Raw genomic sequence first — 27,655 nt, 5'->3', positions numbered from 1 at the left:
CGTCCCGAGGAGAAGACATAGGGCTTGTTCCTGTGAGTGTGAGGTGCTGCCCGTCTGGGCAGAATGAGGGCAGCCCAGGAGAGCAGTTCCACAAAGCACATCAGCCTGTTCTTTCCCGGGCCCATCATGCCGGCAGAAACCTGGCTGACTGTGCATGTGCAGAGGGTCTGGTTTTAGGGATAGGATATGGCTCCCCAATTCCGGGTCCCTGGAGTGATCTGGCACAATGTTAGCCCACCACTGACACATCGTCTCCATTCAACCTGGAGTCAGCCTTGGAGGTGCCATTTTCTTTTCAAGCACAGAGGACCTGTATTTAACATGACATTAGCCCACTGCACTATTGAGTTAACTATAAAAGAGATGATCCTCTGGACAGAATCATTGTCCACCAGACAAATGATTAAATTTACGGCTTGATTGGTGCTGATCAATAGAAATGAAATGTGAACAACTCAATGTATCCGCCAGAAACAGCATCTCATGGCATCAGCTCCACATCGGGGGTCTCTGCACTTGTGGAGTCATCCAAATGCACCTTCTTTTCCTCTCACCCCTCAAGTGAATACGGCAGTGCCTTGCTGAATCAGTGGAGATAGGCTGGACAGTGCTGCACTAATAACTCCAAACTCTGTGGCTTGAAACCTCACAGGCTGATTCACCATGGTGCTGCATTTCCAGTACTGACCAGCAGAGGGGGCGGCGTGCACCATAGAAACTCAGGACCTGGGCCGGCTGAGTGTTTATTTAGTCTTCAAAACTGCCCGGCTTACCAGAGGCTTTGAAGGGTCTTGCACCAGCAGTCAAATGCCTGGGACTGGAAGTCATGTATCCCCCTTTATTTACCACTCCCTCGCAGAGCTGCCCCATCTGCCACAGAATGCAGGAAGATGACCAACATCAAGCACAAGCACACTTGTTTAAACACTTGCTAGGTTGGGGTGCCTGGGTGACTCAGTGGGTTGGGCCTCTGCCTTCCACACGGGTCATGATCCCAGTACCCTGGGATCGAGCCCCGCGTCGGGCTCTCTGCTCAGCGGGGAGCCTGCTTCCCCCCCTCTCTGCCTCTCTGCCTGCTTGTGATCTCTCTCTGTCAAATAAATAATTAAATCTTTAAAAACAAAACAAAACACTTGCTAGGCTAACAAATCCAATGGGTTCTAGCTATTTAATGCGATCCTATGGTGGAATGAATAACAGCCCCCACCTCATGTCTATTCCTTTAAGACATGTGACACCTACCCAGACACCTGTATTTCAGAGGCTCAAAGCTATCTCTCCATGCATATAGAAAGAGCATGAGCTTCCCCATCTTCTCCCGGAATTCCCTTCTCAAGCTAGCAGTGAATCCAATGTGAAACAGTCTTATCCAAGTGGACAAATACATTGCATAATTACTTTAAACCAAAAGGGGAAAATTGGTTCTTGATTTAAATTACACTCTTCCCTTGGGGCGCCTGGGTGGATCAGAGGGTTAAAGCCTCTGCCTTCGGCTCGGGTCATGATCTCAGGGTCCTGGGATCGAGCCCCGCGTTGGGCTCTCTGCTCAGCGGGGAGCCTGCTTCCCTTCCTCTCTCTCTCTCTGCCTGCCTTTCTGCCTACTTGTGATCTCTGTCAAATAAATAAAATCTTAAAAAAAATTACACTCTTCCCAGCGACATTCTTTCCTTCTGAACCCAGGCTGGGGGCTGCTCTCGATCCTGGCTCTGTGGGGTCCCCTGTGCCTCGTGGAGGCTGGGAAACACTCTGTCTGCTCTGTGCAGCCTTGGCCAGGTTCCCTGGGCTGTCCTCCATGCTGGGCTGCATCCTGCCAAGTGTGCAGCTGGCTTCAAAGAACAAGAGGTCATGGCATTCGGGCTGTTTTAGGCTCCTGGGCTTAACATTCATACATGCCTGCAGAAAGGTTATTTCAAAGTTGTTTTTTATTCAACTGTTATCAGCAATATACAATACAGTTTATAAACAAGTGTCTGACCTTGTTTCCAATCTTTATTTAAAAATAAATATTATTGACAGTGAATTTTAATTATGATAAGATGTATCTTTTTTAATCAAAATGTCTCAAAAGAAATAATTTACTTTAATAAAAAAAGGAAAGCCCCCAAAGAAAAGTAAATAAAAAATTCCTAAACGCAATAATCTACTAAAAATATTTTGCTTTGTCAGAAAGGCTTTGACCCAACATTTTTACATAGTATCCTAAAGATAACTGCTCAACAGTTCGTGCAAAATGAAGACTTGGAGGAAAAGTTTAGAAAAGAAAAATACATTGAAGTAGAGAAATCACGGATCCCATGCATACCGCATGGCCCAAATTCCATCTTATTTGGAAACTAGATGCATTATTTTAGGTGTTCTACGTTTGCGTAACCTCCCCCAAAATATGATTTATTCATTTTCCACGTGGACTCCGTCATGCTTCTCTCAGTCTCTCTGTGTCCGTCTGGGGCTGCGGGCCTCACACCGGGTCCAGGCAGGTCGTGTGGGGCGGCTGAGGTGAGGATGGCCATGTCTGTCAGTGCCCCACCAGCAGGCGAAGGAACTTATGCAGACCTAGCAGGAGCAGGGACAGGAGTGGGTCTGTGGCCGAGCTAGGGCCAGTGCCTGCAGGGGATGAGAAAATGGGCACAGTGAATGCCTGATGCACGAGAACCTAGTGGCCATGAGCAGACCAGAGAGAAGCTGGGCACGTAGCTGATGCTTGGTAGCGGCTCCCTAAACAATGAGGCATTTTGCCGTTTGTTGTTTACAGACCACCCGTTTTAGACGCCTACTGTGTTCAGACAAAAGGTACCCTGGTCTGAAGCTGGGTGAGTTAGATTGCAGTTCTTAAGTCCACGTTGTTATTTTAGCTAAATAAAAAGACAATATACTCCCCCAGACCACTCCCCTCAATGTATACTGCAAAGTACCCTCTGCAGGAAAGCCCCAGCTTCCCCTCTTCTCTAGGGAGACTCCATGACTGCACATGACTCCAACCCCTCCAACCCCTGCCTGAATCGCACAGTTTAGCATTACAAATGCTGTCTTAGGCATCCTGATGTTTCCGAGTCCTCTTCCCACGTACAGTCGGTGGAGCCCTTGGGGTCAAAGTGGGGAGCTCAGAAATCACTGGCTGGTGGAGGTGAGGGGGCTGGGTTCCTGGAATAGTGACGCCTGCACAGTTCTAGTGGAAGGTCACTTCCATCTGCTTCTCCAGTGCTGCCATGAACTCCGGCCCCTGGCCCACCACAGGAATGATGACATGTGTCTTCATTCTGCCTTTCCTGAGCAGCCTGCTCTGGTTTCCTGCCCATCTGTCAACACGGTCTACGTCTACTGGAGGTCTCTGGTGTAACCTGGGACAGGCCTACCTGTGAACCCCAGGCTTTCGTTGGAAGGTGGGATGCCCCAGGGGTCCTGAGAGAAGCCAGTGTAGAAGTGCGGCCCAAACCCTGGGGAAAGCACTGCCCCTAAGCTCGGCTTAGGGTCTGGCTTCCTGAATGTAGACAGTTTCTAACCCCACCCTGCTCACTGGCACCCCCTGGAGGCCTCTCTCCTCCCTTCACTCCAGCTACCCAGCTGGGCTGCAGCTCTGCACTGGGATGGAGAGAGGCGAGAGGCCCTTCCCTGTGCCAAGCAGGCCAGGTTTCTGGTTTTCCTGACCAGGCTGGGCCTGAACCTATGACCTGCCCCTCTCTCCAGTTGAAAGAGCCAGTAATCTTCTATCCAAGGTGTTTCCCCCAATCACAAACCCATCTTGCTCTGGAAATCACTGTGCTCTGGGCCCGTCTCCCTTGGTAGAAGGAGGAGGATAGATCAATGATCCAGGGGCCACTCCTGCAGCAGACTCCGGGATTCCATCTGCCCATTTTGGGAAACAGGCTGTGTTCGAACATCTGAATGGGAGGGGTGTGGGGGCCGTCTGTGGTGCGCCTCTCGCCCATAGTGAATGGTTTCCAAGCATAGTCTGAGACCCCGCGGAGAAGCACAAGGACTAGACAAATCCAAGTGTGCTGACCTTCCTCTTCAGACACTGATTTTCCACACAGGTGTCGCTACTGGCCATCCTTGCAGCCTGGTCGGAGCGGTCCTGTGCATCTCGCCATCCATTAGTGAGGAGGACCAGGGTATGCTGGTCACTCCAAAGACTCGGGTCCTCCTTTGCTCCTTTTCACTGTCACACATCACTGAAAAGGATGAGGGTGGGTGTGGAGACGGATGTGTTGATGGATGGCCGGGTGCCTGGACTCAGGTGCACGGAAACTGGGGATGCAGCGGGCAGAGCGCTGCCTCTTGGGCACCCAGGTCTCACATGACCAGACTGGGCCTATTGGCCTCCAGATCTCCTGGCTCAGATCTTTGTGCTCCTGCAAACCCTGACACTCAGGCAGAGGCAGGTGGGACCAAATAGCCTCATGAGGCATCGGAAAGCAGAGGGATGTGCACAGCAGAACAGAGACCCTCGAGGCATGCAAGGGCAGGAGAAAGGGCAATTGGGCTCGTGAGCCAGACAAGGTAAACGTCACCTGCGGAACTATGTGCATAGGAGATGCGAGGAGAAATTTTAATTTTCCTCCAAATACTGCTGACTGGCCTTTCCCAGTGTCACACTATCACCTCTTCGCATTGCAAAGTTTTAGAATTGCACGAGACTTCCCAAAGACCCTGGATTAAAACAATCAGCCTGCCACTCATTGCTGGGCCAGAGTGGAAGCAGCAGGGGCTGGTGGGTCCCAGAGGCCAGCGTCTGGGGCTGGCAGATGCCAAGGTCTCTGGTGTCTCTGCTGATGGATGTCTGTGGGGGGACAGCCAGGCTTTGGCTCCTGGGTGACATGTCATCCATTCTCTGGCCTAGTGTCACCATAGAGGGGGCCCAGGGTGATGGTGTTGGGCAGTGGGCTGGCACCTGGGAGAGAGGCTTCCGAACCAGCCTGCTGTGTGACCTGGGTGTGACCTGTGTGACTTGCTGTGTGACTCTGTACCTCTCTGGGTCTTGTGCCACACTCCATAAAGTGGAGATGTGCATACTCACGGCTCCATACAGTTAACAGGCACTTGGCATGATGCACAAGGTTGGGGTCAGATCAAGCAAGGTCACTGTGACAGACTGCAGGAATGACCATACTCTCCTTCCCTCATCTCTGCGATCCCCACAGTTGCACCCTATGGTGGTGTCCCTGACACCTACTCCGGGCTAGGTCACATGACTTGCTTTGGCCAATGAACATTATCAAGTATGAGGCAAGCCAAGGCTTGCCCTTCCTCTGTGCCTCTTGCAGCCTGTGACCAAACCTGGGATAGCCTGCAGCAGGACAAAAGCCATGAGATGTCCCTGCTTGGCCTGTCTAGTCCAATCAGTCCTCAGCTGAAAGTTCAGCTGTGCAGAGAAGCATGAGTGAGCCCAGATGAGAACGGCAGATCATGAGCTAATTAATGAATGGTTCTCACATTACACCAAAGCCTCTGAATTTTCGAGTGCCCTGTCACACAATCATGTAAACATCAGTGCCTCAAACACAGTCGGTTGCTTTGCAAATAAATCTTATCGAAAAGGGTAACATAATCACTTTTCTGAAAAGCATTGGAGAAAAACAGAATGTGGGAGGTTGTCATTCTCTCAAGAGGAAAATTTCCCAAGAGAGAAGAAGCAGGGCAAATGATCTTCCCAGCCCTTTCTTACAAGACAGACGGACGTCCCTGGATCTTTGGTGGGAGAAGGACTAAAGTTTTGGAACGTCTTGCCAATCCTCACTGGATATACAAACTGGCTGGCTTCCCGAATGAATCAGGGCCGACGGAGCAAGACTGACTTCCAGGCCGGCCCTGGAGGAAGAGGGCTCTTTACACCAGAAGGGGCAATTCAGGATTCTGTCAGTCCAGCGTCGCCCTCCCCAGGTGCCAGCTCCTGGGAGGGACAAGGACGGTTAGCAGGAGGCTGTTGGGTCTGCCTCAGCAGCTGCTGCCCCCCTCCCTGTCTTCACTTTCCCGGAGTGAGTCAGGACAGCCCACTGTGTCAGGGCCCACCTTCACCCTCCAGGGCAGCGCCGAGCACGTGCCTTTGGCTCAGCTGGGGTAGGATCTCCTGTACTGGCCTCTTTCATTATGCCGCATGAGGCAGTTCTGTTCCAGGGGGCCCGAGGCTGCTGCACAACGGGATGCGGGCAGTCTCTGTATCTATTTCCTCCCTTCCTAAGGACTACCAGGAATAGCACTGGAACACGCAGAAGTTTATTTGTCATGATTAAGCTGGAAAATCAGGCTGCTTCCCAATCAGGCTGGAAAATCAGAGGTGAGGGAAGCCCTCTGACGGGATAGTGGCTGATTCATTCTTTAATTTAACAAGTAGCACCGTTTTGCTAATCATTCTTAAAGAAATCAAAGCTGCTTTTGCTCTGTGAATATTAACTTTTATCCTTGAGATGGTGAGCGGGATAAGAGCCTGCTGGAGCCATTTAAGAGGCTCCCGAAGAAGCCAGTGGGGAACCTGAGCCCCCATGGGCACAGCAGAGGCGCCAGCCAAGCGGCTTCTGACCGGGAAGTCCTACTTTTCCACGGACACCACAATGGCAGAATGCCAAACGCCCCGTCAGAAAACAGCACGGACTCTCTGAGGCCATCCAAGGCCTCGTAATAAAGGTGAAGGAGGAGGTTTTGCTTGGGTCATCTCCTGGGACCCCTGCCCTGTCCACAATGTCTGGAGGCTGAGCCCATGAGTCAGGTTCCTGGTGGGGGAGGGCCCGCAGGGGAAACAGCAGGACACCCCCACCTCATCCCAGACGCCCACAGGCGTGGGAGCCCTGATGGGACTGCCCCCTCTCTGTGGGCATCAGAAGCATGGTGAGCTGCTCCCCAGTTGGCCAGGGGCGGGGTACAGCTAGACCGGGCAGCCACCGTCCTCCCTCCATGCACCCTGCCCGCCCTTCCCGGGTTCCCTGGCCTCGGGGGTAACTTCTGCCCTGATGTGGTCTATAGCACCTGCCACGCAGCCATGGACAGGAGACAGCTGCAGGCCTGCGGGTGGCCTGGCTGGCTGGCCTGAGTCAGCCCCAGAGTCCAATGTTGCTCCGAGGCCGTTTTGTTTTTGTTTTCGCTATAGATTAAAAACCAAGATGTGGTCCCGGTTTGCAAAGAATAAATAAAATTCAGATACATTTGAGGTGTGGCTCTACCTACCAAAACAGATAACTGGTTGGTTCTGGCCCTCATGGCCTGGACTCAGTTGGAGGTTCACTATGAGGGCTGACAGCATGATGCTGGGCCCTTCCCTTCCCAGCACTGCCCTAGAATATTCCATGCTGAGTACAGGTGGCCAGAGAACTAGTCCGGTCTCCACAGCCCACCAGAGAGCGAGGGTAGCCTAATGTAATGGCTGTGAGGAGGGTCGTGAGGACAGTCCCCTCCTCTACGTCACCCAGAGCAAGGCCACATGAATCTGTTCTGCACTTCATGCTGTCATAACACCTCTTTTAAATATGGGCTTCTTGGCTAGAAAAGTAGGAACCCAAGTGAGTGACCTGGACGAGGCCTTTCAGTGCTGACGTCCAGTGTGGGCCTTTCCCTTTTTGCTCCGCCTCAAAGTGAGAGGGGAGGGCTGGCCCCCAAGAGGCAGCAGCCTACGTGTGGCTGGTCTTTATGGGCTGGCCTCGGACCTCCCTGTAGCCAGGGGACGGAGGGCTGTCTGGCTGGAGCAGCCGGGGATGGCCTGGCCCTCACTCCTGTTCCCATCAGCGGCCCCACTCCCTCCTAGACCCGAGGTAGAGGGGGCCAAGCCCCGGCCGAAGGAGAGGGTCCCTCTTAGAGCATCCCAGGTGCAGGGGGTTTCTCTCTGGGTTTTTAGGCGCTTGTGAAATGGAGCAGAAAGGACATGTAGGAGTCACCCTGGCCAAGGTGGAGACGCCTGACCCAGAACATCAGGCCAGAGCTGCAGGCAGGGTCGGGGTACTCCTGCGGGCCGGCCTCTCTCTCTTCTTCACCACCCCACCCCCTTCTCCAGCCCCACCTCCCTGGCCAGGAATCACCGGCTCCTAGGGGCAACAGCAGGGAGAAGAAGAGGGAAGAGGCCACTGGAGGCTCCGTATGGTCTGCAGAGGGGTCTGGCTTGGTGCACAGCTTTAAAAATTCTAAATTATAATCCAGCATGCAAAACTGGGGAGGAGGCTTTCACATGAAAGCAGAGGTTTGGGCGTCTACTGCCAACACCCAAGTCCCAGCCACCCTGGGCACGTACTCCTCCCAGCTACACGGCCCATCGCTGGGGGCTCTTCTCAGCAGGAATCTGCTGCTCATTGCTCCCTCCCGATCCCCGGCTGGATCGAGGGTGGCTGCTAGTTACCCCCCGGCCCTCGAGTACTTGGGGCTCCCTTTGCTCAGCCAGCCTCACTCGCCTCCACCATCCAGCCTGGCCCTCAGCGGCCCCTGACTTTGCAGCCCCCGAGCCAGCTCTGTGGCAGCATCCAGGAGGCCGGGCCTTGGTCCCGCCTCAGTTTGTACCTTGTTGTGTGAAGACAGACACTGGCCCTCCCTGCTCTGATACTCCTGACTTGCGCATGGCCACCAGCACCCACGCCACCACCGCGGTTCTCTGCCTCCCCCCCAGACACCACGCCGAGCAGGCCACGCAACCCCGCCGCGGCCGAGTGGGAAGAGGCCAGGCTTGCAAGGAGGCAGCTTCCCTTGTTGGCATTTTAATTAAAGCCTCTTCATGGATATTTATTCAAAGGGAGTCAGCAAGGAATAACCGGGCACCAACAGAATTGGACAGAATTGATTTCTACCATAAAATTAATGCACGCCGGTAACTAGGACAAAAACTAGGCACAACCAGTGCAGTTGGGCTTTAAAGGAAATGGAGACGTTGGGAAGGAAAGCTGAGTGTGGAGGGAAGAGGTGCGGGAAAGCAGATGGGACGAGGGTCCCTTGGTCCCATGTTGATCTGCCCTGCTGCCTGGCCTGCCCTGGGCCTGGGTGGGAAGACAAGCTGTCCTCTGGCAGCCTCAGTGTCCAGCCAGTGGGAGGAGCCCTGGGGCGAATGGGGGCAGAGGCAGGGGTGGGACACTCGTTTTAGCCCTTGCTTCCTGTGTCTTCTCTTCTGTGCATGGCCCCCTCGACTCCCTAAAGCATCTTCCTGTCTCCGTCACCACCTGCTGCTCACCTCCCTCCTTCAGACACACCTGGAGAACTCTCTCTGAGGTGCAGAACCTTGATAGGTCCCCTCTGCTGTAGGAGAAACAGTGACCATCTCAGGGCTACAGCTGGGCTTCTTTGCGACACTCCCTAACAACCTCACCTTTGCTGGCCCCCTGCCAGCCGACCTGCTCTCCAGTCCACCGTTCTCTGTGAGCATCTGCAGTGGACTCTGGGTTCCTCCTGCGGCACCCGTTTCCTTTGTCTAGTTCTGACCTGTGCCTCAAGCCTGCAACCAGTGCTACCTCCTCTAGGAAGCCCTCCCTGAGCACCCCAGCACAGAGAGCTTGGGACAAATGTCTGTACTGTTCCTGGCCCCTTGTCTCTTTACCACTTCTCTCCCCACTACCATAAATGCCTTTCTTACGATATGTCCTGCCTTGGTGGAAGCCCAGGCACAGAGGGCTGGCCTCGGACCTCCTCCTCTCCTCTGCCTCAGGCAAGCAGCCCTGCCCCCAGTGAGGAATGGCGATCTGATGCGGGAGCGGATGGCCAGCACTGGGGAGTGGATGGCCCGAAGCAGACCCAGCCAGGCCCAAGCAGAGAGAGGCAAGCACCTTCAGAAAGAGGACAGCAGAGCTGGTTAGCCCCTGTTAGGGCAGACACTGTCGCAGTATGGTACATTAAATACAATCCTCTTAACTGCAGGAGTCGCTATTTCACCGGGGGTGGGGGGGGGGGTGGGGGGTGGTTTGAGATCCAGAGCCCTGAAGTACTCAAGGCCTAGGGTTGCCAGAGAAAATACAGGACACCAGCTCAGTTTGAATTTCAGGTAAACAATGAATAATTTAAGTTCATGTATATCCCAAATACTGCATGGGAGCTACTTGTACTCAAAGGCTATTGTTTGTTTCCCGTAATCCAATGAACTGGGTGTCCTATATTTTCATTTTTTAAATCGACAGTCCGGCTGCTGTCCACACACCTACCCCCTGCCTAGACTACCTCTCGGGACCAAAGAGCAGGAGCGCTCCTTCCCCCGATGCCCCAGCTGGATCCCAGCCTCAAGCTGCTTCCGAGGGAGACGGCATGGGAGGAGATGTTCTTCTGTATTTTAACCTTCATAATGGCTTCTTAATGTGGCCACAACTTTGTTGTGAACTCCCTTCCAGCTTCCTATTTCTTTTGAAATGAGATCTCGCTCCAAATGATCCCTTAATGGTGTCACTTAATGAAAATGGTAAACTAGTCTTTCTGTGTTGTCAGGAGGCCAGTGTTGGCAGAACCAGGGATAGCCCTGACCACGGTGACCGTCAGGGTGCACACTGGGCGGGCGGGGGGGCTCCCTCAGTGCTGGGCCCATCCTCATGGGGGATCCGCCACTGTCCATCCGGATTCTCTGAGCTCTGAGGCTGCAGGGGGCTAACAGCACATGATTCTGGGTTCTCTCCTTTTACCCTCTCAGTGGCCCTAAGAGGTAGAAGCCACTTTCCCCTCACCCAGGTGAGACCCAGAGAGGTTAAGGGGCTTGTTAAAGTTGCACAGCTGGTAGGCAGTACAGGTATAGGAGTTAATCTCTGGTGACTACCTGGTAGCTGTGAGTGGAATCTCGGCTCCTTAGCCTGCGGGAGTCTCTTCCTGATCCCACTCAGGGATCCCTCTGCCTCATCTGCTTCCACAATGCTTCAGGTGCCCCCACCTCCAGCAGACTGAGGTGCTGCATGGAGGCCGCTCGCGCTGTCCCCTTTACTAGATGGCCCTGCCCTGTCTCCTCTGGCTACCCACAGCCCACTCCCCTTCCCCAGCCCAGCCCAGCCCAACCCAGAGGCCCTTACAAGGTGACCTCCAAGACAGTTCTCCTGTTGCATACTACCCCCTGCTGCGCTGTCCTGGCCCACCCTTGCCTGGTCCCTGGACCCTCCCTCTCACCAAATCAGCTCTCTCCTGGCAGGGCAGCAGATATTCCTGACTCCCCACATCCATGGATCCCAACAGCCAGGGATCCCATTCCTTTTCAAATGCAGAGCGCCCATCACACCCTGGCCCCCCAGGGGCTCCATCCCAGCTAGATCTGACTCCTCACCTGGCCCCAGCCCAGCCCACCTTGCACCTTCACACCTGCCTTCTAGCCCGGTCATCTTCTGCACTGCTCACCCCGTGCCTGCCTTTTCCCCTAACAGGGTTCCTCTGCACCCCCAAGGTCTCCCTCTGACATTGCATCCACTCGGACTCCATCTGGAGGCTCCCTGCCCCCTGTGGACTTGAGGGCAAGATCCGATTCTTCCCAGCTGCCTTTGGGCGCCCATGGGAGGTTCAACTTCTGACTCGTCTCCCAGCACCCTGCCCACACCCTGCAATGCTCATAAAATACGGGTTGAACGAATGAATGGACGTCTTTCTTAGTCTACGCATCCAGACATTCACCAGATGCTTCACATTTGGAATCTCATTTTTCATCTTCAAACACAAGCTGGTGCTGGAGGCCGGTTTCTACCACACTGATCTGACCTCTCAACTGCCCAAGACTGTGTGAGCACGTCTCTTTGTCCAACTTTTCCTCAAACGAATTTCACTGTTTTACATTCATTTTCCCTTTATGGTAATTTCTTCACTAAAAATTTTTTGTTCTATTACGTTACATGCAGTCTGTAAGCCACTTCAAATTCTTCCCTTAGAAGGTGACATATATATATATATATATATATATATATATATATTACTTGTATACCCTATGTAATTTGTGTATTTTTGTATTTTATGCATATATAAATATCTGGACTATATCCATTGCTTTTTTTTTAAGATTTTATTTATTTATTTGGCAGAGATCACAAGTAGGCAGAGAGAGAGAGGAAGGGAAGCAGGCTCCCTGCTGAGCAGACAGCCCGACTCGGGGCTCGATCCCAGGACCCTGGGATCATGACCTGAGCCGAAGGCAGAGGCTTTAACCCACTGAGCCACCCGTCCACCCCTATCCGTTGCTTTTTAAATCTAAAGCAGTAGAACCCCCTTTTTAAGCTAATTGGTGATATTTCAAGCCATTAGAAAAACTGAACAGCTTTGGTTAAAGCTGGGGATAGGGCTGGAGCTCAGGGTTCCAAGGAACACAGCTTGAGAATCATTCACCAGAGGCTCTTCAGGACCCTTTCCAGATCTGAAACACACAGACCTGTGGCTGCTGGGGCACTAGGGTGTCTATTACACAGATAGGGAATGGAGGACCTGCCAGGGCTTCAAATTAGTGGACCCTGCCTCTCTTTGGGGCATCCTAGCCCCATCCAAATCCCACACGCCCCTCTACAGCCTTCGTGTCCTTTGACAGAGTGTGCCCCAGACACCCCAGGTCAGACAAATGTTGGGCACTCAGTGCCGGCTCAATGAAACCTGCTTAGTGTGTGGGTCCAGGCCTCAGCCTCCGTGCCCTGTTCTAATGGAGTGGGACCTGGCCATGAGGAGAGGCCGGAGGGCCAAGGAAGAAGGGCTAGAGGTCCCCGAGCCCAGCACTGCCAGGACACAGCTGCAAACCTTTCTTCTAGGTTCTGCCTTGACCATGCCCAGGTATTTCTTTCTGTTTCACACTGACGACTTTTCTTTAGAAATACAATTTAACTGAAAAGGTTAACACATTTTAATTGCCCAGGGATAGTACTCTGAAAATTCCTTAACATGTGCTCATTAAATAAAATTAGCACAGAGGAGCTGCCCAGGATATGTCACGCATTAAAATATGACTCTGTAGACTAGAATGCATTATGAATTATTGCCTTGTGTATTTTTTGTTACATTAGTCTTTAATGCGAATATAGTTAGTCCTGCCCACCTGGAGATTTGATTTTTTAGATGCTTGAAAAAAATGTACCCACATTGGGTTTTGGATGGATAATAATCATCCAATCAGTCTTGGTCAGGCTGCATTCACCAGAATGCCCAGTGTCCAGCAGATGGAAAGGTCTCCTACTCTTGTCCTTCACCAGGGAGCGATGGTGGTGCCTTCTAAAGGCTGAAGGGATAGGGGAGCTGGAGCAGGTTGGAGACTAGCTGTGTCCACTTGCTCCACCCATTCTTACTGTGCCTGGGGACTACAGACAGAAGCAAGGGCTCACATGGAATTCTGAGCTGAACCAGTTTGTGCCATGCCACTGCCTAGGAAACTTCTTCTGGAATATGGACTGTGCATGCAGTGTCAGGTTTGGGCAATGCCAACCCTGGGCATGTCTGCAGCCCCAACCCCACTCATTCTGTAAGACCCAACATGTACCCCACACGTACCCATCTTCCCATTCCTGTTTCATCTACGTATCCACTCATCCTTCCTTTTATCCCCCATTCGCCCATCCATTCACTTATTCACATTCTTCCTTCCATCTATCTTCACCTACCCTCATCCTTCCATCCGCCTACACTTCCACTCATCCTTCCATCCATTCATCCACACATCCGTCTGTCTTTCCATCCATCCACCCATCTACATACCCACTCATCCTTCCTTCCGCTCATCCCTACCCTCTTACCATACATTCACATCTTTCCCTTTACTCAGCCACCAGCTTGTTTTTCCACCCACCACCAATCCCTCTACCTATCTAACCAAACAGGTAGTCTAAGACCCATCATCTCTTAGCTGGATCACTGCCTCCACATCCACTCTGTCCCCACCTCTCCAACCTCCACACTGCAGCCAGAGTATCAGTTCCAAAAACATCATCCCCTATCACCTACTTGCTCCCCATTCTGTTGCCCATAGGACAAAGCCCAAACTCCCATCTCTATCATAAGGCCTTATGGAGTGGGAGCTCTGAACTACTCTTTACTTAAATTTCCCTCTGTTCCCTTTCTTGTTTTGTTGTCCCAACTGCAGTAATTTTTTGTCAGGTCTTTGTACTCTCCTGTTCCCTCCTGCTACAGGATCTTTGCACACACTGTCCCCTCTTCTTAGAAACCCTACCTATTCTCTTTACCCTCTCTCTTTACTCTTAACCATCTTTCAGATTATGGCTCATGCATCACTCCCTCAGACACCCTTCCCTGACTGAGTCAAGTCTCCCTATTTTTAGCTTCTATAGCTCATGGGCCTCTCATTTAAAGTAACCAGCCTTGGCTGCAAATTTCCACTTGCCATGTGACTATTTGATCAATGTCTGCTTCTCTCTCTGTCAGACTCTGAGGACCTTGTATGTGTCCTCAATGCCTAGCACAGTTTCTGCATATAAAAGACGTTCAAAGGACATTAGTTGAATGAACGAGTGAATGAATGAACTAGTGCCAGGCCCAGTGAACACGGAGTAGGGAGGATAAAGACCTGAGAAAGAACTGGGCCTGCCTCCCTGGGGCATCAGCCTGGATGGGGTACTCCGCCAGACACGGACTCCACGACAGAGAAGGAAATGCTGGGAGCCCTGAGACAGGAGTGGAGCCCTTCTGGGTGCTTCAGGGTGAATGAGACCCCTTTGACTGGAGGGTCAACAAAGCTCTCCTACCTTCTGTGAAGTGATCTCTACTGGTCCCACCTTTTCTGAGCCCTTCTTGTGCTCCAGCTGAGCCTTGAATTCGTTCTCAGCGTACTTCTTGCTTGGTCTGACCACCACTGTGAGACTGTGAGCTCCTCCCTGAGATAGGGTTTGGGGCTCCCTGATGCTCTGGGCAGGCCCCTGCCCCTTAGCTCTGGCCAGACCAAATATAGTTGGCCAAGAGCCCCCTCTCAGGATGAGCCACGGCATGATGTCAGCTCTCCCTCCTTCCGGTTTATTAAAGATCCTTCATCTGGGCCAAGTGGCATTTCTGTGAGAATCAGTTGTAATAAAAGTTGCTATAAGGGGACTCACGTGGCCGCTGGGCTTTCCTGGTTAAAGAAAATGGATTTCCTCCTGAGGAAAGCTGATGGGCAGGGGGCCAGAAATGAGCAGAGCGAGGTGCTCTCTGTCTTTGCCGACACACATTAAGAGTAGGTGGGCCTCCTTTTCGGTGAGTCTGCATGGGCTTTCTGTGCTGGGTGGGAGGAAGGCTCCCATGGGGCAGGCAGGGGTGTGGCTGGGAAGAAGGGGCCCTGGCCTTCAGCCCTGCAAACAGCCGGCTCTGGCTCCCAGCACCTCCCCATGGTGGTCTTTGTCCTACCTTCTCCCCACTGGTTCTTGGGGCCAACCAACACCTTGATTGGTCGTCATCAGGCACAGTGAGCCACGGCAAAGGCATTTGGGTAGAGCGTGAACATGAAAAGCAACCACAGGACCTCGTGTGGAAGAGCCAGTGCAAGCCCAAGCCTGTGACAGTGGCCCCAAGCCCCATCCCTCCACAGGCGCCTCTCTGTGGGACACTGGGCTTTCCCACAAAAGCGGTTCTACCTTGAGTGGTAAGAGTCCCAGTAAGGGGGACGTGGGGCACCCCGTCCCCAGGCCAGGCCTGCTCTGGAGGCTCTTTGGCTACTTGACTGTCACCGAAGGGGTTGTTCCTTCTGCTCCCTTCTCCTGTGGAGGGGTCCTTGTCTAGTGCTACAAACACCAGGCTCTCCTCAGAACTTGGCTTTCCAGCCACCAATGGGCCTGTCTCCTCCCACCACAATGGCCTGTGGACAGCAGCCTCTACAACCCTGAACCAAGACCAGGGATAACACAGGTGCACAGAGTGGCCTATGGGCAGGTGCACACACATGGTGTGGTTTAAGGTGGAACTCAAGAGAGAAGCCAGGATAAGCTTGTCCTTGCTCACCAAGGAGCTCCTAACTCATCGAAAACAGCCGCAGCCAGGCCAGGACGAGGGCGTAGAGTTCTCCCCACTTCCTACCTGGAAAAGGCACTGAGAGAAAAAGGACAAAAATAGCAACCCACTGAGCCATTTACAGTCTGAAGGCACTTTCTGTTCTGAAGCTCCTCAGCGTCCTCCCATCGCCTTTAGCTCCATGATGCTCACAGCATGTCAGAGGGAGAAATGTCTCAGAGCAAGGGCTCAGATCTGAGCACCATGAAAGGATCCTGGACAGTCAATGCCATTTGCCCAAATAATGCAGATAACAGGAGTCAGTATCTACTGAGGCTTTTCTAGGTGGCAGGCCCTGCGCTAAGCTCAGCTCTCTCTGTAGATTATCTCCTCTGATGTTGGCACAGGTCCAGGGACCATCCAGATGAGAACTGATGTGGAAGTCACACATGGGCGCAAGGATCAGGATTCGGATCCGAGCAGGTGGACTCATGCGGAAAATGGGAAGCACGGTACTTACGAAGGTTAGGGGGGATAAGGCACATGCTGTGATATCTCGGTGGTCGGGGCTCTGTAGGGCCCAGAAATGGGGCGAGTGTTGTAGCACCCACCCCTGGATTGCTTATGAGCCATCTCAGTGAACAGTAAGGAACATTCGAAATGTCAGGAGGAAGAATGAAATGTCTGAGAAAGGTGGCAAGGAAAGCTTCCTTCTGAATTGTTATTGGCCTCCAGGTTTGCGCTTTTTCCCTTCCACCATAAGGGGCAGCTCCTGAGAGAAGTGACTGGGCCACGTCCCCGGGGCTCGCCCTTCATGGGCACCAGGTGTCCAGCTGGGAGCACTCAGGCCATGCCCTGTTTGTAGTTGGCTTGCACAGACATGAGGGGTCTGTTCCCCACATCAGCCCTTCTGGCCAGGTGGTCGCTTCTGAGCTGGACAGAGCAGAGCCCCCGGGGGTGGCTGAGAACTGGGAAGAAAGCTTTTGAATTGTCCACTTTGGCCCTATTTTGTGCAGACAGACGCCCCCCCCAAACCTTTCGTTTGAACCAGAAACACCAGAAGCCAGTCCAGAGTGGCTTTGATGTTTCAGTCCAAGGAGTGATAATGTGGAACACAACAACCAGTAATTTCCAGAAGCAGCCTCCCCAGGACTGCCAGCTGGCCTGCCTCTCCAGGGCCATCTCATGGAGGGCACAGGTCTCACGCTCTTGCTGGCGGCTGAGGGGCCCCTCCTGTAGCTATTTGCATGGCTAGCTGCTCAGTAGCAGCTAAACCGTAGCCCAGAGGAGGCTGAATTGGTTAAGTCATCTTGGTATTTATAGCACACCTTCCCCAAGAGTAGCAAAGCCACTGACAAGCGTGCTAGTTTCCCCAGAAGCCCCACCACAGGGTAGGTCTGTCACCCTTCAAGGAACAGGTGGCAGTTACGGGGGCCAGGCCTGTTTGCTGGTCATCCTAAACTTCCCTGCTGCCCTTACATAAGACAAGGGGAAGCTTCTCATGCTTCGGACAGGAGTTTCTGAGAGATGCCTGGTAACAGTCAGGAAAGCTCAAAGGAATAGAAAAGATAATTCTTTTTTTCCTTCTGTGCTGCAAAGAAGTGTTCGAACCAAGCCAGCATCTCCCATAAAGCTCAGGGGTTTAGACCACAGCCAAGCCCTTGCCTCTGTCCTCATGGGGCAGAACTAATCAATATCATATTACAAAAGCACTTGACCTTATTTATCCCCACAGATGCTTGGGGAATCCTTAATATTCAGAGCTTTAAAAGTGTGCACCTGGCTTATTAATGAGAAGCTCCTTGGGTGGTTTGGCTCCCAGTGACATTTAGAAAGGCTGGCTCTCCACTTTTCTCGTGGGGGCTTCCACCTGAGCTGGGGAAGGGGTCTGTGCCCTGGGGAGGCAGGAGGAGTTATGCAGAACAGCAAAAAGGAGGGAAACCCGGTGTGGGCGTGTGGCCCATAATCAGTGCTCAGTAAAAGGCAAGTTCTATTCATCGTCATTGCAATCCACAGGGTAGCTGTTTTGTCCTTAATTTGGGGTCTCCCTTATGCAGAGAGAATGGCCACGCAATGAGCTGGCTAACCACTCAGTGGTGGACGAAGGTCATCCCATCTGGTGTGCCTTTCTCAATTCAAGTGGCTCAGGATGGGGAGGGAGGCAAGGCCTCCAGCAGCTTTCCCAGGACTGACCTAAGCAGGCGGACAAAGCTCCAGGTGCCTCGTGTCAGAAACTGCACGCTCCCTACAGGAAGCCTCCTCTGATTGCCTTTGGTGGATGAGGACTATCCCCTCTTGGAACTTCCACTGACACAGACTTCTTTTTGGCGGAGATCCACAGGTGCCCTTGACACTCTTGAGCTGGGTGCATGGCCACCATCGCCAGTTCCTGCTCATGGCAGTCACGTGACTGGCCCACGGGGCAGAGGATGCCATGCAGCCAATAATCAAACACGTTTGCTGTCGGGGATCATGCAGGCCTCTCTCACCAGCTGCTGAGGCTCAGCCATTTTCTTTATGAAATCCTTTAATTTTCTCTTTCAGGATGCTCAGGGAGCCTCGCCCTCTTCTCTGGGACAAATTTTGCCAGATTTATTTTCTCTTTAATTATGATCCTCATGTCACATCAGAGCTTGAGGGAAGAGTGAATTGTTTATTGAAGGCAATTGTTTTGGGGGTCTTCATGGGTCCGGGGAGACTGGGAACACCAGGTGACTGTCGCCTGGCCCTGCTGGCCTGGGTGGAGACTTTCCCAGCTCCATGGAGACTCTCCCAGGTTGGTCATCCCCAGGGGCCCTGGGCTGAGAGTGAGGGCCTTCACCTTGTCCACAGCCCCCTTCTGGCATGGTTTACAGTTGCCATGGCGACACCCAAGGAAGCTCCTCTCAATGGCTCCCAGCAGTAAGAGCCTCTTGAAAGCTGGCACACCCATGGCCTTGACTCTCTCTCTCATTAGTAATTGAAATACTGAGAGCCAGTTCCCTGTGTGGGCCCCAGGCTGCACTTTGCCACATCAGCCGGCTCTCTGTAGGGGCCTGGGCGCCTCTCCTTGGAGCCGGAGCCTTGAGGCTAATTAGAGGTTCACATGCCACAGATCTGATCCCCAGGTCCCTGCAGAGGGAAACCTCTTGCCCACACACAAGCCATTCAGTTGCAAACTGTATTCTTCTGAGGCTGCCATTGGCTTCACTGTGGCACCGACGCCTTTCCCGATTAGAAGGGTTTGTCTAGAAGATACTCTGTTTTGTTCTCTCCCCCTCTCTCTCTCTTTTTTATTTTTTTGTAGAAATGGCAATCAGCAACAAAGTGTTCATAAAAAATAGGTCAGCGTTCAGATTAATTAGGAGCCAGATTTACGAGGACGTGGCTAAGAAGGGGCCTGGTCTCCTGTGCCAACTCCGCTGTGCTAATCCAGCCCATGTTATTTTTAAGCACAAATATCAAAATGTCTCTTGACAAATGAGACGTGAAATGAATGAGTTTTTGGACATAAACTTTTAGTGCAAATATGTATTTGGCTGTGTTGGGCACCTATGGGGCACAGGAAGGGTTTTCTGGCCTGGCTGGGCAGTAGTTAAAGGACAGACATTCAAGTGAGTACCCACTCCCCCACCCCCCTGCAACACACACACACACACACACACACACACACACAACCCTGCCCCTTTCCTGGCATTGCTGAAGTAGCTTGCTTGAAAAACAGAGGAACACAGTATTGTCTGGGACTTCTTTCTTCCAGGAGCAATTGCTTAACCGATGACTGTCTGGGGAGGTGGGCTGGGACCAGCCCTGAGGCCGCCATTCTCGAACAGCCAGAGTGTCCCCTTGACCCAGGCCTGGAATGGCCTTTTTAGCTAGAAACTCAGCTTTGGGTTTGTCTTGGAATTGGGGTGGGGTGGAAACCCTCTTCCTCCGTCTGAGAGCTGGGTTATCCCGGTGCACCCCCCGAATCCACCATCCACCTTTCTACACTCCGCTCTAAACCCCTGGGCACTGGTCCCTCCAGGCCACCTTGTCAGAGTCCTTGTGCGCGGCTCTCAGGGGGGTTTGGCCAGTGGGAGGCCCTGACAGGAACTGGAGGGCAGGAGGAAAGTGAGGTCCTTGCTGGGCCATCTGACCAAGGCCGCAGCTCCCGTCAGGCAGGCCGCCCCATCTGGCCAGCCCCTCCGGGTTATACTAATTGCTCCCCCTTTGCTCCTTCAGGCCAGGGGTGCTAATGGCTCCCACTGTCCCCAGCCCTGGGGACTGGCATTCATCTTTCGTTGGCTACCCTAGCCCTGTCCACACCTCCAAGAACTACTCTCGTCGCCTCTCCCCGGTGACCCTGTTTGAATGTGCCATTTGCTTTGCCAGCACCTGACTGATAAACTCTGTCAGTACTCCATGCTTGTTAACCAGGTGGCAGCAGTCCTTGCGGGCGCCCTATCCTCGAGGCTGCTGAAAACTGTGAGCAGGGGAGGTCGGGCCAGAGGTCACAGTCTCAAGCTCCCTGTCCGGCTCATGCTGCTGGCGGCTCTGGTGGATTGGCTGGCCTGCTGAATCTCAGGGAGGCTCAGCAGGACTGTGCATGGCTCAGTGACACACCCCTGCAGAACGGTGATCAACACCTGCCACCTAAAACACCATGTTCAGGCTTTGTCCCGCCGACAGCCCAAACCTGGGTGGCCTTGGGTGGTAGGCGGGATGGGACACGTGGGCCCCCTCCTTGGGATCAAGGCCATTTAGGTATGTTTGTGGATTAGAAATCAGCTCATAGGGGAGCCTGCTTGGTTCAGTGGGTTAAAGCCTCTGCCTTTGGCTCGGGTCATGATCCCAGGGACCCTGGGATCAAGCCCCACATCCAGCTCTCTGCTCAGCTGGGAGGCTGCTTCCTCCTCTCTCTCTCTCTCTGCCTGCCTCTCTGCCTACTTGTGATCTCTATCTGTCAAGTAAATAAATAAAATCTTAAAATAAAAAAAAAAGAAATCAGCTCATACACTTCTGCATGGCCACAGTGGGGCACAGAGGTACCCAGAGCACCGTGACTCTCCCAAGACCTTCACCTGGAGATGGGAAGATACAGGCTTTCTGGTCTTTTGGCAGAAGGCCCACCTCTGGCCTTCTGAATGGGAGCTGGAAAGAAACTTGGGGTTCTTTCTGAGATGTGTCTACACAGTTCCAGGCCTGTTCAGGAGCCAGCAACTGTTTGGGATGACAGAGACCTTAGGGGCCACCACACCCCCATCCTGGTGGCACTGCCCTATCAGCCCTGTTGGGAGTCCACTTGGTGTGCTTTTCGGAGGGAAATGCAAACTACAAGCCACTCCATGGGAGGGAGAGGAGCCCCCATTAAAATGCTGCCCTGTGGCTGGCAAGTGCCCAAGGCCCCACCTGCTGGGGGTCCTGAGCACTATGCCCTCAGAACTGAACAGATGTGAGACCCTCTAGATCTTCCAGAAAGGGCACAGTCTGTGCCACCCTCCACAGTGGGGGTCCTGTTGTGGGGATGAGTGACCCTGGAGCCCCTTGTGGCCAGCCCAGAGACTGGATATCAGACCAGTCATGCCAGACACACTCAGATCAGCTCTGGTTGGGATCAGGGTGTCAAGGTTCTGGCTGGGGAGAGAAGATTCAAGCAGGAATGAGCTTGTAGCCTTGGTTTCATTAACACATTTTGTGAACACTATCAAGTTCGTTCTCAAAGATCTCTTTCATATGATGCTTCCTTGACCAAAGCCTTTAACGGTCCCTATTGGATCCATTTAGCATCCAAGGCCCTCAGCAGTGTGGCCTCCAACTGCCAACCACTCAGCTTCATCTCCCCCATCCCCTCCTCTCTGACAACAGCAGGTAATGGCCACGGTGATGATAATGAACATTTACATAGAAATTTCCACACTGAGATCCCTCTGCAGTCAGGGACTCCCACTCTCTTTTATAGATGAGGACATACATTCGGAGCTGTTAGACCACTTGCTTAAGTCATTCATACAGTAAGTGCTGGGAGCGCAACTCACATCTGGTCCTGCCTTCTGAACCCTCTGCTCTGCCACTACTCATGGTCTATGGAACATCCCAGAGAAATGTTCCGGCCAGAGACACATGCATTTACTTGCTGGGGCCCAAGGGCATAGAGCAGAGAATTTCTTTTTTCACCAATTCAATTAAGCCACTCACTCTACAAGTCAATAAACATGTTTCCAGTAGACCTACTGTGTGCTAGACAAAGATGGCTAACTCCCCCTAAGATTTATGTTCCCCTTCCACCGAGAAGAGACAGGACATGAGGTCGGAAAGCAGCTCCCAGGCTGAGGACTACGTTTTCCAGCCTGCCTTGCAGCTCTGTTGCCCCACGTGACTGAGTTCTGGCCAAAAGGTGAGAAGGGAAGTAACCTTCACACTTGCAGGCCTGGCTCTTAAACACTTGCCGTTCTCTACAACGGCTTTGCTCCGAGAGAATCTACCCCTACCAAAATGATTTCAGTGGCCATTCTCTCAGTCTTCCAAGAACACTACAAACTTAGAACCATTCTAAATGTACAAGAAAGAAGTCAATTTGTTACCTACAATGTATGCCTCAGAGCATTAGGGCTTGGCTTTCTCAGGGAACTGGATTGAGAATGTTGCTTCTGCTCACTCCCATCTGTTGGCTGTAGGTTAATGCCCAGGGTGACCCTGGCAGGCACATTTTGAAGATGGGAGAGTGTATGTCAGCCTGGGTCCCTGAATGAATTCACGGAACAGAACCTCTATCCCGCCCCACCCCACCCCCGACTTCAGAGCAGCATGAGACGTGAACCAGAAATAATACAGTTGAATTGTGTTAAGCACTGGCATTTTAGGGTTTATTTGTCACAGCAGCTAGTGTTATCTCACACTTACATAGGATAGAAAATTCCAAGTCAGGTGGGGAAGGCCAGGGCTGTTTGGGGAGAGGCCCTCCACAGATCTCAGCTCACCCACCTTCTCCCACAGCCTGGGGAAAGTCTTGTGGGGGCTGTGTGGAGCTTAAGATCCAGCCAGAAGCCTGAGCTGCACGGAGAGACCCCCAAAGGGCAGTGGAACTGAACTGACATGAAGATAGACAGGTAGGGTCTCAACTGTTGGAAGGCTTCAGAACCAGCCAAGGGAGACAGGCTGGGATCCCTGTCACCTCAGATTCCGTTGGAGAGCCCAGGATCCTGCGTCCTTAACCAGCTCTATGCTGCTGGTGAACGGCCTGCACTTTGAGAAGCACGAGCCTAGGGTACAGTGTGCTCCATCCCACAGCAACGTTTATAGGTCACTGTCGAAGAACCCAGACACCTAGTGCTGCAAAGCCAGTAGAGATGCTCTCTCTGGGACTATGCATCAAACAAGTCTGGGGGTCCTGTCCCAGAGCTGTCTGCCTGGTGCGGTCAGTCTGTTTTCCCTTCTGCTCTCCAACTCCCCTCTCTCCTGTCCCCCCACCATCTCTCCCAGCCCTTTCAGCTCCCTAGGAAAGCAGGTCTCAACCTCTGGGTGCCCTGCTAACCATGGCAAGGCTCTATCTTCACGCCCCCATTCCCCAAGAGGGCCCAAAGGGGACTATTTATAGCAGAGCTGTGCCTAGGACCAGTCTGAACTTAGCCAAAGAGAGCAGAGGCTGCACAGCCAGGCTTACCCACAGCCTCCAACAATGTCTGCTCTAGCAATCAGCATCCAGACGCCCACTGTCTGAGTTGTAACCACCTCCTCCCCCTCTGGGCGCTAGCGCCCTACCCTCTAGGCTCTCAGGGCTCCAGGAGAAAAGGGTCCAGTTCTCCAAATTCAAGAGAGGGCTCCCCGCACTGCAGCCACGGGTGTACCGGGAGATCGGGGCAGGCCGGCCCCCACCCCCTTCATAAATACACATCTTGAATGCTTCTGAGCGAACAGCAATAAACAGGAAACTCAGGAGTGAGGGAGCCCAAATGAGGCTGCGGAAAACTTGCCCCAGTGCACTACCAATCATCAGGCAAACTCAAATGCCAGAGTCCCTCCCCTACTCCCCCCGCCCCCCCCCACCCCGTTCCGCAGCCCCCGCGCAAGCGCGCCCCCTCTCGGCACCTTCCCTTACCTGAGCCGTGCCTCTGGCGAAGAAGGACCGCCTGGCCCAGTGGCGGTGATGCTGACGAAGCTGCGGCAGCAGCCGCGACGGTGGTCGTGGCTGCGTGGGCCGCGGAGGCGGCTGCCGCCTCGGGGACTGCGGGACCCGGGGCCGCAGGAGGACTCCCCGGAGGCAGGCTTTTGTCGCCGCGGCCGGGGTCGGAGGTGGCGCGGCCCGCGGCGCCGGTGGCACCCACGTTGTTGGCGTTGGCGGCGCTGTTGGCTTCGTGGCGACGCGGACCGCTGCTCTGAATGTGGGACACGGCCTCAGCGGCCTGCATGTTGGGCGGCGCAAAGCGCGAGAGCACGCGCAGCAACGCCTGGGCCTTGTGCTCCTGCGTATCATCGTCGCTGTAGTCGGACACGCGGCATTCGTATACGCCTTCATCCTGCCGCCGCACGGCGGACAGCCGCAGCCGGTGTGAGATGTCATTGCCCTGGACGCGCACGGTCTGCAAGAGAGCAGGCGCTGGGGTCAGAGGCTGGGATTCGCAAGCCCACAGCAAGCTCTCCAGCAGCATAGTCCCGCCGTGCCCCACTTCTGCTTTTGCGCCCTCGTGCCACAGCACCCCAACACCTCTGGGACTCAGGTCTGCCCCTGGTGACTCAGTTTTTCTTTCATCCCGTGTCTCCCCAGAGGCATGGGACTCCCAAACCTGACTGGACCCTGGATGGCCCTACCCATTGCGCCGTGTCCCCATCATCTTAAGCGAATGCATCATGTTACATCCGCTCGCCAAACTATGCTTCTGTCCATCAGAGCTGCAGAACCCACCCCTCCTTCCTCCTTTCTTCACCTTGGAAAATTCTGGCTTGGCCTCCTGTCGCTAAACCACCAAAGGGCCTTAAGCCCAGCCCTCCACATCCACTTCCACCAACGTTCCTTTACTCTGGAATCCAGAGGGCCTGGGTTAGTGCCTGAAGGACAGCCACTTGGCTCTCAAGAGTACACATAAATATCTGCCCCCCCCCCTTCCGAGGATGTAGGCAACGCGTGGAGGCTGCTGCTGGGCTTCCTGGGCTTTGCTACTTTTGAGTCTGCATTTCAGAGAGGCAGCCCGAAGCTTCCTACAAGCCCACCTCCCCCGAGGCCTGGAGGATATGCTGGCAAGCAACCGCTTTGAGGCGCTCACCTCGGAGCCCAGCGCACGATGAGGCCCCAGTGGTTTTCAAGCCCTGATATTTCCACGCTCCAGGTAGGAGAGCTTGGGCGCATCTCCTCCTTGAGTTATAGATCCCAAGACTCCGCCCCTAGCAGCCCCGCCAATTCCCTCTACCCCCCCCCCCCCACCTTCCTCCAGGACCTGCCGACAGCACCCGGCACCGGCACCGGACCTGAAAGCCACGCAAAGGAGAGGAATGCGGTGGAGGGCGCCACTTGGGCGCCGGGTGTGTGGGGGCGGGGGCGGGAAGGCCCACCAGTTGGCGAACGGGTCAAGGCCAGCGCGCTCCAGTTGCTGGGAGACAAGCCAGCAGAGGAGAGGCAAGCCGATGCGCAGGGGTCTGGACGCGCCAGCCGGACGAAGGAGAGTTTTACAGGTGAGCGCCTCACAGAGAAAGGAGATTCAGGCCTGGGATCCTTGATTTACACAAAAGCGAACCGGATTCCACTAGCGGCGGCAGATGGCGCCCCGACATGCCAAGCAACCGACAACGCAAGGCTGCGAGCACGGCCCTACATCGCGCGGCCGCTGAGCCTTTCTAAGAGAGGAAAATGTGGGGCGAAGCGGCCAGAAGGGGTCTCCCGCGGCCCGCGCTGGGCTCCACACTTACGCTGATTTTAGTTGCATCCTTATTTGTTACCTAAAATGCAAAGAGGGAGAGAGACACATTAGGCTCTCGGCCTTCAGGCTCCGGGAACTCAGATGCGCCTCCGGCAAGGGGACTCTCCGCGGGCGGGCTAGGACTGGAAACCGCTCGGGATGTGGCCAGGCTGAAGTCACGAAGGACATGAGGATTTCCTGGAGTTTTACCCAGAAGGAAGCAGGGTTTGGAGCTAGCATGGTCCCTGGCCAAGGAGAGGCTGCCCTAGCACACCTGCCCGCCAGAGAGTAAAGGCTGGATTGCCACCAGGGTGGGAAGAAAGGCTCATCTCCCTCCCCCGGGAACATCATCATTCCCTGCCGTGTTTCTCTAAATCCCGTGGAAAGCTGGACGGAGGGTCCGGTGTATCCGGACAGGACGCAGAGGGAGACGTGAGCAGTAACTCTGGGTGGGACCCTGGGTAGAGAGTAGGTGTGCATGTGTGTGTGTTAGACTGTATGTGAGAGGCCGGTTTAAGAGGCAGACAGACGGTGGGGGCCTTCCCTCTGATCCTGTGGGGGTTGGAGGTGCACGGCGGGCTTCTGGAACCCAGCCCAGAGGAGCTTAACTCCTTGGCCCTGTGCCCTGGGGACCTCAAGAGTAGCAGAGGGCAGGGAAAGCCTGGCCCTACTAAGTGGTCTTCCTTCATCACCCAGTACCCATCTGACTCTGCGGCCGGCAGCCAGCAAGCAAGACCAGACGAACTGGATGAAGGGTTGCTTTTAAGAGAATTTTAAAGGAAAGGAGAAGGGAAGGGATTACCAAGATTGTGCTGTTGTTCAAGATGCTGCGGGATTGGGGATTGTGGGAGACGGGCTGCTCCACAGGGCGGCGCCCTGCCTTCCTTGCCCGGGTTGCCCCTGCCGCCCCGGCCTGAGCCGGGTGAGCGCCGGCGCCGCGTGGGCGGCGGGTTACCTTGCTCCGGGCGCCGGGCACGCTGAGCGCCAGCTCGTGCAGTAGCTCCCGGGGCGGCTCTTTGAGGTACCACCACTGAATCTCCAGCGAATACGAGGTGGCTCCGCTAGCCCGGAAGGCGCAGGGCATTTCGATGTCGTCTCCCTCCCGTACTGTCACATCTTTGGGGACTTCGGTAAATGTAGCTGGGGGCGGGGAAGAGAGAGGCGTGACCAACTGTGGGGCGGGGGCCTGGGGCAACTCTAGGCGAGACTGTGCGTCCCGGCTCGCTGGCCTTTGTGCTTGCCACCCCGTAGCCACAAGCGTGGCCCAGGAGCTAGCAAAGTTCGGTCGAACAGCTGCCCGGCCCCAGCAGAGACCGGCTACCGCGGCAGGCTGCTTTCCTCCGGATCCGGCGGGGCGGCACGGGAAGCTTATGCTTCTACCCCGAGCCCAGCCGCACTGTCAGAGCCAGCCTGGGGCGCGCCAGCTCCCGCGCCCCGAAAGCCGCCTTTCCGCCGGAGCACCTGTCCGGCTTCAAATGACCCCGGAGAGGGCTCCGCCGCTGCGGCGACCCTTCGCTGCTCTCCTCCCCCTACCCCTCTGGGCCTGGGCTGCACACCGGGATTGCTGGAGACCGTGAAGCCTTCCCCTTCTCTTCCTTCTCCGGCTCCTTGGTGACCGGGACAGACCGGTTCTGGCGGCCCCGGCAAGGACTCCCCCGCCCGAGCCCCCCGCGGCAGCAAAGTTCCCGCGCTCACCGTCGGCCACGAAGAGCAGCAGGGCGTGCAGCAGCAGCGGCGGCAGGTATCCGAGGGCTCCGAGAGGGTTCCGCTGTTCCATCTCCCGCGGGGGGCGCGGCGGCGGCGGGGGCCCGGGCGCCGAGAGGCAGCGGTGGCGGCAGCGTGGGCTCGGATCCGGCTCGGGGTTCGGGCTAGGACGCCTCCGAGCCTGCCATGGCCCCGCGCGGCGCCCCCTCCCCCGGCCGCCGGCGGCCGCCAATCAGCCCAGCTCCCTCGCCGGCTTGCCCGGCGCGGCTCCGGCGGGGGGCGCTGCGCGGGGGGCGCAGGACGCGAGG

The 27,655-nt window shown here is 54.5% G+C and overlaps 1 protein-coding gene across 1 annotated transcript; it reads right to left on the bottom strand.

Moving 5' to 3' along the window:
- Positions 1 to 1,910: 1,910 nt before the first annotated feature.
- Positions 1,911 to 27,420, bottom strand: VSTM2B (V-set and transmembrane domain containing 2B; the record flags this gene model as incomplete). Its single annotated transcript, XM_080828090.1, has 5 exons — positions 1,911 to 2,604; positions 23,852 to 24,332; positions 25,654 to 25,683; positions 26,599 to 26,783; positions 27,339 to 27,420. 5 exons carry the CDS (start codon positions 27,418 to 27,420, stop codon positions 2,516 to 2,518), a joined length of 867 nt encoding a protein of 288 aa, XP_080684216.1. The 3' UTR covers positions 1,911 to 2,515.
- Positions 27,421 to 27,655: the final 235 nt, after the last annotated feature.

This window comes from Martes martes (assembly GCF_963455335.1).
Source record: "Martes martes genome assembly, chromosome: 17".
Lineage (NCBI taxonomy): Eukaryota > Metazoa > Chordata > Mammalia > Carnivora > Mustelidae > Martes > Martes martes.
Note: the sequence above shows the minus strand (reverse complement) of the source record. Positions and strands in the feature narration are given on the sequence as shown.